Source organism: Pelecanus crispus, chromosome 9 (assembly GCF_030463565.1).
Source record: "Pelecanus crispus isolate bPelCri1 chromosome 9, bPelCri1.pri, whole genome shotgun sequence".
Classification (NCBI taxonomy): domain Eukaryota; kingdom Metazoa; phylum Chordata; class Aves; order Pelecaniformes; family Pelecanidae; genus Pelecanus; species Pelecanus crispus.
Window position 1 is genome coordinate 42398909 of NC_134651.1, and position 13736 is coordinate 42412644.

The 13736-nt window shown below is 47.4% G+C and overlaps 1 protein-coding gene across 1 annotated transcript; it reads right to left on the reverse strand.

Annotated features, from left to right (window-relative positions):
- Window positions 1-1993: 1993 nt before the first annotated feature.
- Window positions 1994-13614, reverse strand: RBM18 (RNA binding motif protein 18). Its single transcript, XM_075716290.1, has 5 exons — window positions 13500-13614; window positions 7299-7425; window positions 5938-6024; window positions 4019-4104; window positions 1994-2626 (listed from the first exon to the last, which is right to left on the reverse strand). Exons 1-5 carry the CDS (start codon window positions 13604-13606, stop codon window positions 2467-2469), a joined length of 567 nt encoding a protein of 188 aa, XP_075572405.1. The 5' UTR covers window positions 13607-13614; the 3' UTR covers window positions 1994-2466.
- Window positions 13615-13736: the final 122 nt, after the last annotated feature.

Below are 13736 nucleotides of genomic sequence, written 5' to 3' on the forward strand. Positions count from 1 at the left end.
ACGGTGAGCATCACCCTCGGTAGCCTGCCTTGCCGCAGGGGTTTGCTGGAAATACAGGGCAAAGAGAGCCCTGAGGGGACAGGGCCGTAATGCCAGAGGTAAGGAACAGCCCCCAGATGACTCCTGAGGGAGCCGGGTGCCGAGCCCAGCCGCGTCCCACCACCCGCCTGCCAAACCCCCATACTTACGGCATCCTCCACCAAAGCCCCGCCGCGCTTCCCGCTGCTTTTCAAACCTCTTTTATGATGGTTCACATGCAAAGCCCCAGAGCTGACGCTCGTGAAAAAAAACGTTCCTGAGCATCGACCTCCTCCCAGCTCCAGGGTTAGAAACTCTCTGGTTTTGCTGCTGAAGAGGTGCCAGGCCTTCGGGAAGCCGCAGCATTCCTGGGAAGCGCAGGCAGGGCGAGCGCCTGCCAGGCCGGCGGCGGCGGGAATGACCGACGCAAACACCGACCTGCAATAAAGCTCCCCCAGATCCGAGTCTGGCCAAGCGACAGACAAGGCACTTCTGTTAGCGACTGTAGTAACGCAAAAAAAAAAAATTAAATAACAAAAGACTACTGCTATTGTACCCAGATGCGTATCAGTGGACTTCGGCTGATGCCAAGCATTTACCACCCTCACTTCCTGCTTGCCACCCTCACTTTCCTGGAGCAAAACATGCATTTTAAATGTTTATTTAGAGCCGTAAGAATTTCAACAAATCGTATTTAAATACAAATAAATATCAAAGTACATTTCTGACGGGAACACAACCGCACACCCGATTCCAATGTAGGTATCTTCTAAATTCCTAATAGAAACAGAATCGATTGCTGTTTTAAGTAACACAGACACAGATCCGGAGGACTACAAACGTTAGACCACGCAAGAAGAAAACACAGACTGTTCACAGAGGCATGTAAACGGCTGTTATTGACAATCATAGGGGTACAGACTCCCAGTGATACTACTGTTCTCTTTACTCAGGCACCCAAAAACTAGAGAGCAAGTATTTAACAGCACGAGACCTACTTTTGAACAATTCAGGCTTTTAACAATCCACCCGTCACACACATGCACAGCTCCGTTCCAGGCGCGCGGTTCGGAAGCGGGATGCGCCGCTTCAGGAATACAAACCTTACTTTGCTACGCCAGCGAACAACACCTGCGTACAGAAACAAGGGGCTCTAAAAAAAAAAAAAAAATAATTTTCCTCCTCTTGTTTGAGACCACTGTTAAACCAGCTTGGGGAAGCAACTCAAGAGTGACCAACGAGGCAAAGTTTCACCATGGAAAGGAGTAGAGAGAACAGGCATCGGCACGATCAGATCAGCGTCTCCTGGACCCGAGCGCACGCGTTCTCCAACATCCCCCTCGCACACACAGCCACAGCGCTGCGTGTACTAAGGAGGAAACTCTGCCAGACAATGGTTTTTTGCCTCGGCTTTCTATTTTGCAGATCACATTTTAGGGAGAATGTGCTGCGGATCAGATGGTTGAAGTGAAATGCCATCCGTTAGACCCGCCAGTCAAGCAGCTGGTGCAGGTAACCCTCGGCACACAGCAGAACCATTTCGCCACAAACGCTTGTGCCGCTTTACACCAGGAGACAAGCGACCACCTTCAGCTGGGCCGGCTGCTGGGCAAACGCTGAGGTCCCGCGCTTGACAGCTGCCCCCGAGGCTGCAGCGTTATCCTCACGGTGTCACTTCTGGTTTACGAAGAGCTACCACTGACGGGGATTACGGAACGTGAACATCAGACATGCCACTGCTGCGCTCTGAAGCTCACAGCACAGAGCAGGCCTCAGCGGCGTGTAAATACACCAGCTCCTACACGGAGGCACATACCTGCAGCCTAAACGACACTGGAAATACCCGTGCTGCGTCATGACTTAACGTCATCACGTCATAGTGTCATACCTTAAAGCTTCCAAATGGAAATGCAAAATCAATCTGCTTTGGTGCACATAAAATACTGCATGCACAGTTACTAAAAGTGTTGCAAAATCTATTTAAAATGAATTTTATTGAGATGAAAAAGTGTTCCATGGTTAGCTACAGAATGTTAATCAAAACCAAGTGCTTCCCCTCCATTAAAAACACAAATTGGAATACTTTTTGTTCAAAAAAATATTTTTAAAAGTAATCAGTTAAATGGAGTATTTTTGGATGTGCTTTACTCCACAGACTGGTTACTGTTTTTAATCTTGCTAATGAATGCACGCTAACGAGAGGTTGTCTGCGCGTTCATCAGAGGCTTTGAAGGGAACCTACTTTTCTGAACAGCGTTCAGCTGCGAAGCCGCGCTGGCAGTAAGGAGCATTCGGCAGAGCACCCAAGGTGTTACAAAACACCATGCCACGTACGGCGCTGGTGTGCTCGGGTGGCGGTATCCTTCTCACTCTACAAAGTACAAAAGCATTGGAGGACTCCAGGTACACACAGCAGTGTTTCTTGCTACCATTATCCGTTCATAAGCATCATCTTCTAGATTTCCAGGCAGCTCTGGAATAAGGAGTAGTCCTTTTCTTATCCGGTGGTTTGAAGTAAGAATAAACAGGTGCTGCGGGGTATTCCGCATCTGGATTTTCTGCCATCATTTTCAGCTTGGCTTCAATGGCCTTTATTTTTGCGCTGACACTGGAAAAAGGGAAAGCAGAAGAGAAATTGAGCTTGGAATCAGACGACAGCAATCCGGAGATTTTGTTGACATGCGAATACCTAGTCACGCAAGGAGGGGCTAGGCAGCCCCCATCACTGCATTCACAAGCAGCGTGAAGCTGGGAGGCAGGAATCTCCTGCTTAAAGCCCACGCTATTTCATTTCAATCCTCAGCACGGATTTGCTCCTCCAAGATATATCGCAGCACCACAAAATAACGGTCCTTGCACCTACTCAGCACTTTCTTGAGGACTCTGAGCGAGACGAGTACAGAACGAGGCTTCCTACTTCATGTAAAATGATGTCATTTAAAGAGGCCTGAGCACATGCGGCAGAGCGCGGCTCAGATGAGGCTGCTGGGAACAGCAGAGAAATGAAAGCCAGACTTCCTCCCAGCTACAAGACTGCTCGGGATGGGAAAACCCCAGGCTCTAATCAGGTCAGGAAGAAATGTTACTTCAGCATTAGCAGGTTTTATCCCAAAGGGAGAAGCCATCCTAAATTACACCCCCAATTCCTAGGGCTTTTGTTATTCACTATCCTCCACTGGGTACAGACCTAGGAATGTTCCCTTCTCCGCTGTGGCTTCTTGCGGCATCCATCCTCACTAAAACAACTGCTTCATGCCACTGACATAGCTAACAGCCTGCATGACTTGAGTCTCTCTGCTCGTTACTTCCTAGCGTGTTACTTCTGAATTCCAAGCTCATTTTATCTGTAGGCAAATTCATTATCTCCAGTCCTTGCTCCTTATAGGGTTCCACTGACAGAACACAGGAAAATCACATACCCCTTCAACCAAACTGTGAATTAGCAAAGCAGCACTATGTGCTTTAGGTTAACGGAGGGGTTGGAGAACTTAACCACATCCCATAGAAGACCTACCAGCCCTAATGCCAGCATTAAAAAAAAAAAAAAAAAAAAAAAAATCAGCTTTATGTGAAATACTACCTTGTGATTTTGTTTTAATCTTTTGCCACTATAGTAGAAATTCTTGCTCATAAGCACTTTGCTTAATCAAATTAGTACAGTACAAAGCCTCTCACTGAAACTCATATGAAGACGTGCGAAGCATGTTCTGGCCAAAGGAGCTGGAGTGTTACACATTCCCAGTTCCTTTCCTCACCTCTTTTCCTTCCTACTGCCCTAGTAGCTTCACACGTTAGAAAATGAACTTTGAGTCTGAAGTGTCCTGCATCAAACAAGTTACTTCAAATCAGTTACATCAAATGCTGCCCTTCTAAATACAGCTCTTCTGCCACGTTATATTTTTAGCACAAAGGTAATGCCAACAACTCCAGATCTTATCGAAGAAGTTAGTTCCCTGCCACTCCCACAGTTTGGTCGTCTCTCACCCACCCCACCTCCTACCTTAGGTTAGACTGGGGCGGCTCTGTGCTGGAAGATGGCTCCAGACTGATCGGAAGGATCTTCTCATTTTTATTGTGATCATATCTCTGCAAACAAGAGACCAAAGATTGAAGTCCAGCTAGAATTACGAACAAAGAAACATTTGCCCACAGATACACTTTAAAGTTGTATTAACATCACCTCAGATTTTGTAAAGCTTTTGCTAGGAATGAGTTTGGTGGCCAAACACTGAAACAAATCCCAACGATAATATTTGTTTTGTACCAATATGGAACGTAGACCCCGATACCGAACACTTATGTGCATTGTACTACGGATCCTTAAACCTTATCCTGTGTTATAACTTCTTGTTCCCTTCAATATAAGGCATGAAGTAAAGATGGTAAATTTTAAGGTTAACGCCTGTACTGTATTGCTATGCTCTTTATACAGATACTGTGCAGAGTCAGAAGGTAACCCAAGCACAGGACTGCACAGAATCGGGCAGCGCTGGGAGAAAAGAAAATTAAAAAAAGAGACCAGTTAGGAACCACCTCCTTTCTGTAGAAAGCAGCTTGTGAGTCTGTCATCTCTGTGGGCAATGGGCCTCCTGAACTATTCGCAGTGTTCTGCTTCCTTATTTCGCTTGGCACAAAGTCAGGTTTGTTTTTCAGCAGAGCTGCTCAAACTGACAGCGTCTGGTAAGCCTTGGCCACTCATCTTAAAACTACTTAGCATGGTGCTGGTATTGTCTAAACCAAACACTTGTTACAATAAGCCAAAGTTTTGTGTTGTTAAATCTTTCCATTCACAGATCAGAAAATGCCAGGCAAACTGAACTGATTATTTATGCATGTTCTTCACCATACCCCAGACAGCCAAGCACTGAGCTACCCCGCTGAACTCCCAGCTGAGCAGACACTCACTCCTCTGGCTGAAACTCCTTTTATGGCCTGATCATTCTTCAGGCATCCGGAAGCACATGGTGCTCTAGTAGCTACAGAGCTAGAGAAAATGGAGACTGGATTTGCACAAGCTTGGATGTGCTGGAAAGAGCCTGAAGCCCTTGAAGCCAATAATTAAAACAAGATGGTCTCCTCTAACGAAGATACCTGTTTTGGCTTTTTCTTTAGCATCCAAAACTAGTATACTCGATAAGAAAGAGGGTAGAAAGCTGCTTGTAGGATAATGCAACACATGCTAAAAGCAAGCTATCCAAAGGAAAACAGCAACAAGAAGCTCCCGCCCCCCGCCTCCCCCAAAATCCATTTATCTGCAAAGAAAATTATTCAAAATAAATTGCTTTATCAAATACCAGGCAGTAAATAACTGCAGAAGAAACAAGAATTAAAAAAAAAAAATTTAAAAAGGATGTTCCAGAAGGTACTGCCTAAGTTAGTGTTAAAAACTTGATGTTTTGTGCAACAGAGCAAGCAATAAAAAGGTATTTAGCTTAGATGTGAAATATGTTGCTTTAAAGTCAGAAGTAATTAGAGCTGCTGCCACATAAGTGCTTTCAGAAGTGGAACAACGCAACAAAGTACTTGGTAATTGCAAATTTCCATACATCTCCCATCCAAAAAGGGAGCGAAACCACAAAAAGGAAGGATACAAACTTTCAGCCAATCCCTCGTTAAGTTTGGGAAAAGTTAAGATGTGGACATTTATAGAAGTAATCCGTTCATACCGCTCTGATCAGAAACGCCCTTACAAAGAACATCAGGTTAAACGGCCTATTCTCACTCACAGCTAACCCAGCACGGTTTAGGTAGACAGGAGAAGTAGCAGATTGTTCATACTGTTCCTATGAGAGTTATTTCCTAAAACAGGCTAAAATTATCTTGCCAGGCTAAGATAGCCTTGATAAGAATTGTTCCTTACTATTAAAATTTTTTAATTTTGCAAATTAAAAGCAGTCCTTATTCACACAAGCAGCTTACCTTGACTTGTGCATGTGCCCACCGCACCACCAATTTCTTGGAAAGGGCCAGCTTCCCGTTGAGACATTGGATCGCCTTTTCTGCTTCCTGCACAGGAAGACAGTTCAGTCAACAAACCGAGTCTTTAGTCAAAACGGACTCAGATGTAAAGAGCCTTTCTTCTTTGTAAATCAGTCTTCTCTAAGTACAGCTAACTGATAGCAAAGAAAGTTTATCCCATTGCATCCCAACCCAGGAACATTTCTGGAAGATGCCAACATCTGAGTAACTAGACTTTTATAAACCAATAAGGCTGTTTCTTTCACTTGTTTTGGGGGAGGAAATGGGGAAAAAGATCAGGAGTTTGAAAATACCAAACACAGAGGCCACTGGAACGGCATTCTGAGGGAGGTTTACGCTACAGGAATTTCTCTAGAAAATACTGTGACTCGTTACAGTGATTACATGTGTCTCATTAACACCTATCTATGCTTATTCCAGATCCTGCTCATGCACACTGGGGGAATTATCCACTCGGTCCTGGTCCAGGCTCAGCAGTGGAATCTCAGCTTCAAGACACCCCTATAAAACTTGATTCGCAGCAGTTGAAAATTTATGTTGCACTGCTGTTCCACCTTGCCATGAATAATCATTCCAACACAGCTTCTAGAGCTAACACACTGTGTCAGGCTCTTCTGACATCCTTACCAGCAACTGCACAGCAAAAAGATGAGGGCCTACAACAAGAAGCAATCTCCAGACACGCTGTTCTTCGTAACTTTTGAACGATTCTAGCAGAACTGTGACAAAATAGCTACAGCTCTGATGTTACAGGGAAGCATGACTTGAAATTTTGATTTGTAATAAGAGCTAAGGCCCCAAAAGGACAGCCAGGGGCAGTTCACTCCAGAACGCTGCAGATTTGTCATGTCATACATCTGGCAGCATCACACAAGTTGGTGTTTGTGCATTCATGAAGCCAAAGAAAAACCTAGGAGGACTTCAGAGCAGTTCTGGATTTCATGTGGTCTGGCAGGCTGATCCAAGGCTCTGTGTGGATCGCAGACTCTACCGTACAACTCCATGAGCTCACTACAAAAGCAGACCCAAGAACTAGTCCCTTCCGATTAGCATTAGAAAGCAGGATTCAGGAAAAGACAGCACAGGAGAAAGGAAATCACTATTGCTACTTCCAGGAGCAGTCAGAGAGTGGCTGTCACAGAGTGGGGCTGTTAAGAGTCTGTGGATTTGTGTAGACAAGGTATTTAACTTATCCCTTCCTGTTTTAGCTTTACATTGACATTAAAAAAAAAAAACGGGGGTGGGGGGGTGGGGAAAGAAGCCAGTCATTTAAATCACAATTTTAGATAAAAGCAACATACCTGTTTGGTTTCAAAGTTCACAAAACAGTAACCCCTCGGCTGCCCCTCCAGAGCACCAGACTTGTGAAAGAGAAAGTCAAATTGCTTTACTTTGCCAAACTTCTGAAGGAGTTTGAGAAGGTGGTATCTGAAGGGGAGAGAAGACATTTACGAAACCTTTCACCACTCTGAAAACGGGGAGATAGAGAGGAACCCCCCGACACACGCACACATCACAGTCAGCTACGTAAGCAGTTCAGTTGTGTCATATGTGTATTCCCAAACACCCGCAGAGGTGGGTGCCCTGCACAGCAACGCTTCAGCATCCACAGCTCCGAGCTGCTTCATCAGCGACTGCTCTAAAACCCCAAGGCACAAAGCTTCCTTCCCAGCGGTGCCAGCTGAAGGGCATGCAGAAGATCTATTAATAGTTGGCTTTTGGACAATTACGCAACCTTTTGTAGGAGTCTAAGGAGGGCTTTGCCTCTTGCCTCTCTAAATCACACCTACTTTCAAACACAAACACCGCGTCCCCCCCATCCCTAGCCCTGATGTGACCGCCTGAAGCGCCATCCCCTGTGTTCCCCCTCCCTGCACAGGCAGTCCTACCCCGCAGGCCACAGCACGCTGCGTCCCTCAGGATCCCCACTATCCTTCTTGCCCTCTCTCTCCCTGTACAAGCACGGCTGGTCCCATCCCTTCCCCGTGCCAAGCTGTACCAGTGCCCTGACAAGGACATGGCCAGATCATACAGAAATGTAGCCACTCTCCCACTTGCCTGGCAGAGCTGGGGAAGCAGGAGGACAGAAGAAGCAGCAGAACAAACGGCAACCAGGCATTGACAGTAGACCAGGCAAAAAAAGGCACCAGACAGACCTCATATCATCCAGGCCAAATCTGCCAGTGCTTCTGGCTCAGACAGCTTTTCAGCAACATGCACATGAAAGTCAGACACTTATTTAGCCAATTATCTTCCTGCCATCCAGTGGGGAGTGTGCTGTTTTCAATAAAACTGGGAAAAGCCAGAGTAAATCTGTCTGCTTAGTATCTAGTGCCCTGAGCAACTTAAAATTAGGAGCATATTTGTTGTACATGCCACATCTAATCCCGAAAGTTCTTTGCAGCTTTTTTTTGTTCCCTGGGATCAAAGTGTTTAACACTAGCTGACCTAGAAGGAAAATGACACCTGTTACTATTTCACTGCCTGACCCCATCCCTAAGGTTTAAGAATTGTCTGAGGGTCCAATAAGGGCTTCTTAGACAGGACTCATCTTCTCCTGATCAGCTGTACAGAGTTCGTTAGCAAGCCACGTAGTCTAAGCCCAGTTTTCAGCTTGCGAGATAACACTCTGCGCCCTGAAAGCCTACCAGGATATCTCAACACGCACGTGGACCACCAGGCATTGCATGAAACATTGGATTGCATGTCCAGGCATGAACGACCAGTAGTGGCCCAAGATGGCCAAACGCATCAGGCAACCTTAGGGACAGTCCAAATGGGAAGGGCAGACAACGTTTTTCCTAATAAAGCCCGATAGGATGTTTGAGAAGGGCCATAGCCCTTTGTTAAGCTTCAGAAGCCAGGCAAGAAAGTTCCAGGAATGTGAGTCATCTCACAGGATGGGTCACGGTGGACATTCAGGATGTGCACTTTTAAAGAGGTGAAGGTGCAGCCAGTGTTCAGACGAGCAGCGCAGAAGGGCCAAGTTATCTCCCAGGGGAATAAACACATTGTAATTGATTATGGAAGGCTTCCTACATCCTTTGGAATACAGACGAAGAACTGTGGTCTTCCAAGATGCCTACGAACCCCCTGTCTCGGCTCAGAAGGCAAGGGAGACAGAAAATCAAGAGCAGGAAAAAAAAACCCAGGAGCTGGTTACACAGCAGCCAAGTTTCACCACTGCACCTCAAGCTACCAACAAACACTCACAGATGTACAAGTAAAAACACTAACTTTGGAGACGTGATGTACATATAAAACCCTGTGTGCTGAACTTTCAGAGCCACTGAAATATGTAAACGCACCTCAGGTTTGTTTCTGTAAACATATTGCTACAAAAAGCACTTGCAATTTCAGCAGTATGAAAATAAAGTCCTTACCACTAGAACGCCGTTCCCCTTTTGGCAATTACAGAGGCAGTGGAAGGGCAATGATGATTCTCATTGCATTCTGCAGAGCAACAACGAAACACCTGCATCTATCCTGCCAGAAGGAAGGAACTCTTTGTGGGTTTTTTCTGAGAACCTCAGCATTCAAATAATACTTTCTTAGCAGCAAAGTGGTAGTTGTTCCTTTAAAACAAATTTCATTACGAGTCTAGAAGCAACCCATGTAATCTATTTTATTTAGAATCTTTAGATCGTAGATGATGCAAACACTATTTTCCAACCACGCATGCCATTTTTACAACTGCAGGTCACCTACTCTCCATGGCACAGCTCAGAACTGCAGTCTTGTATAATTCAAAGTTTCAGGCTGTGACTGTGATTTGTTATTGTTAATATAGTGAGGGCATTAACAGTAACTCGACAAGTAGTTCTCCAAGGCAAGAGGACTTCAGTACTGAAGGAAGACCTGTCATGGAAAACCTGAAGACTTAAAAAAAAAAAAAAGTGAGAACATGTAAAAAGCTTTACTATGGCAACAACTTAGGTTATCCAGAGCTTAGAAGTTATTCGCACAGATGTGGCCCCACCGTGCTGTACAGATCACCGCAGCCAACCTCAATTTCCACTTCCTGTCATCTGATATGAATGCGAGACAAACCAGCAGCTCCCCCATTTCCTTTTCCTCCACTCTTCCTCCTGGCACCCCGAGCGCTATTCAAACACAGGCAAGGCTTCCTCTGAACAATGCTGTCCCAAGGATACCGCAAAGGTACCGGGCCACATGCGAAACCTATTATTGCGAAGAATTTTGCCCCACTGGGAGCCAGTAGGAGTCTGTAACAACAACTTATGCACACATTGTTTTCTAGATGAGACTCATCAAGATGGGATCCTAGACACGCAGAAGAACAGCCAAGGAAGCTGAACACCCGCTATTTCATACCTGCGGAAAATGAATGGTCATTCAAAGGCTGCTGGAAATTAGAGAATATCTGTGTGTAGCTGCAGAGCTGGAAATGCAACATTTGGGACAGGCAAAAAGTTTAAAAATCTCAAAAGGCTTTACAAACAGGCATGGGCAGAGGAGGCAGTTCTACTCTGCTTGCCACGTGGGAGACATAACTAAAATATGGGTTTTTTTCCCTGCAGGACGGGAGTACTGAGAGGTGATGCGAACAAACGGTTGTGCCACGACTGGGGGACAAATGCTGCACCAGACGATGCTCAGGGCGATGCTGAGGGGACACCGCAGCTTCCTTGCTCAGTGATACCAAACCCAGAACCGACCGTGTGCTGCCCTCCTCGCGCGCCGCAGCGGCAGGCCCCACAGCAGGGATCATTCAGCACCAGAAGGGCCTGGAGACTATGTCCTATGTCATGAAGAGCTGCCAGGTCCTATGGTGGCAGCTCACCTCCTTCCAGCTGCTAAGAATACACTCGGCAGACTCCTAACACTATCTTCTTCCACAGGCAGACACAATCCCCTAAGGATCCTGGATAAAAGAAGTCACCCAAACAGGTATTACTGGTGAGGAGGAATGCCCACCAGAAGGCCCGCCATACCCCAGTACATAGGGCATGTCAGCATTCAGGATCCTTTGAGACTCCCATTTGAGTCACAGTTACTCAGTACATGCAATAACCTCCTATAAGCCATCAACTTGCAGGCTGTAATTTGTGGGCAGCCCTACATTTATAAATTCCTATTACTGCAGCTTGTGCTCAAATGTGTACGTTACCTATTAACTCCCTAGTGCTTGATTGCAGCTATAGGTTGCTCTCTAAACGGACGTCCTGGATTAATTCAAGACTTTCTGAACTCATTTCTGCTCAAGAAAGTCACAGCCAGTTATTAACCCTGCTAACAACTCGATCAACTTTACTCTGTCTTAAACAAATCTAACATAGAAATTGCAGGGGCAGCCCTTTAAAAATCAGATAAAAGCAGCAAATGAAGAAACAGCTATTTAGTTTTTAGGTGTATGTTTTCAGTCATGTGATTAGCAACATCAACAGGGATAATTCAGACGAGCAACTATGAGCATAGATGTAAGCCCTCAGGATAAGAAAGTAAGGGTCAAGATGATTTATAGAAACTTACTGACCTGACACAGAACAGCACTCTTTCTCTCTACACTGACACTGTGTTAAAAGGAACTTCCTCTTTTTTTATTCGCAAGGAAACAGAGATTACAATATAGTATGCAGGAGAGAACAGCCATTTTTTAATTAAAACCAAGAGCCAGACAGAGAATTACGAAGCCTGAAATAAGCAACAAGCAGTGTCACTCATCACTGGGCAAACTTTAAACATTTAGTAGCATGGAAGCACTCTAGGTTTGATGACGCTGGAGAACGAAGCCCCTTGCCCCTAGCCGTGACGCTGCTCTAGGCACGGTCGCCTGCAGTGAGGGTCCCCAGGCTCAGGCTGCTGAATTCGTGCAGCTGCAATAGGTTATTCGAAAAGGAACAGCGTGCCCATGTAAGAAGCCAACCAAAACCCACAAAACTCATTTCACCCAAGCTATGAAAACAGTAGATTTTGCCATATAAAGCTATTGCTTGTCTGGCCTAGATTCAGAGGAACAACCTAGACTCAAAGGGTCTTTAAAAACACTGCTAATGATCACCCTGGGAAGTGAAGGATCTAATGCGCTTGCAAATACCCACTATTCTTCCCCTCACGCTAACCCAGTTTCCTGAATCTTTAAGGACCCAGCAAACAACATGCTCAAGAACTCCTATATCTAATTTTACGTGGTCAGTGAACATGGACAAACTAGAGTAACGTAGCTGTGGGATAAAAATGGTAATTAATGCAGAAACCACCCAAAGCTGAATGGCTGAAACGCACAATGCATTAATGATTCCATTTAGAGGCTATTAGAAAACTGCTCTGCTAAGATGAACCACATTTAGAATAAAAACCTAGCACCTGCACACACACAAAAAGAAGCAGGAAGAAAAAGTATTCCATGACAGGCATATACAATAGTTAATCAAAAATGCTTGTTTCTTAGAAGTGTATAAACCCCAAATTGTTTTGGTGGTTTTTTTTTTTTTTAATACAACCTACTGATTTCTCAGCACACTATCCAAATATTGGACAGCAAGTCGTATTTCCTCGACAATTTAGCTGTTCAAATATGATGTTTGCTCAGAAGATAATTATCTGCAGACTGGAGAAAACACAAAACGCATACAGGCACGCATTTGATTTATGCGCTTACCCACCATAAGCAGCCAGGCACACCGCACCCCACCTCACTACCACTCAGTTACTCGAGTAATTCTCCTCTGTTCAACCTACATCCCACTGCTGACGCCGGCAAAGTAACAAAACAAGGCCCTTGATCACCCTGGAAGTCTCAAACCTGAAATTTTAACATTTCCCTAGTCTAGGAAACAAAGGTGTTTTCCACCCCTGGGCTTCCAGCCCGAGCGGTGACGCAGAGGATTGCTGTAGGCGGTAGTTAAGTGCCTGCCTCTGAGCCCCTTGGTCAGTGGGGCCAGTGTGGCCCTGGAGACACCCCACACACCCCACACGCACCCCACACGCTTCAGGCCACCCGCTGCCGGGCAGCAGCACCGAGCGGGCACAGGGACGCCGGCTCGGTGCCGTGGGAGCTGGGCCCAGCTGGCAAATCCGCTCGAGTGGGCGCCCGTCACCCCTCGCTGCGGGGCGGAGGTGGGAGCTGGGCGTGCTACATCAGCCTGCTGGGCACGGGGGGACCCCCAGCGCGACTCCCCCAAACCGGCACCCGTCCCACACCCGGGCGAAGCCCCGGCACCGGAGAGCGGGCAGCGCTCGGACCTAACGCCGGGCCCTCGGGGGCTGCCAGGGCTGGGGAGGGGCAGGCGGGAGGGCCAGCGGGGGGGGACGTGTCGCTGCCCGGGGGTGCTGCCCTGCTGGGGGGGGGGGGGGCAGAACCGCTGCTGGGGGGGGGGGGGGGGGGCGCGGCCCCAGGGGTAACGGGGGCGGTGCCGCTGCCGGGGGCGGGGTGGCGGGAGGAGGCGGCGCCCCGGAGGGCCGGGGGAGGCGGGCCCGCTGCCGGGGGGGGGGCATCGGGAGGGCCGGGGGGATGCGGTGCCGCGCAGGGAGCCACTCACTCGGTGATCTTGGGGTCGAGGTTGCCGATCCAGAGGCGGTGCCCGTCCTGCAGCGCGCCCTCGGAGAGGATGGAGGCGTTCTCCAGCGTCTGGCGGCCCGGCTCCATGGCTCCGCGGGGGCACCGGCGAGAGCGGGCCGAGAGCGGGGCTCAGGCCGGGGGCTGCGGGCCGGGGGCCGCGGGCCGGGCCGGGGCCGCACTCACCATGACACCGCGCAGGCCGCGGCCGCCCCGTCCT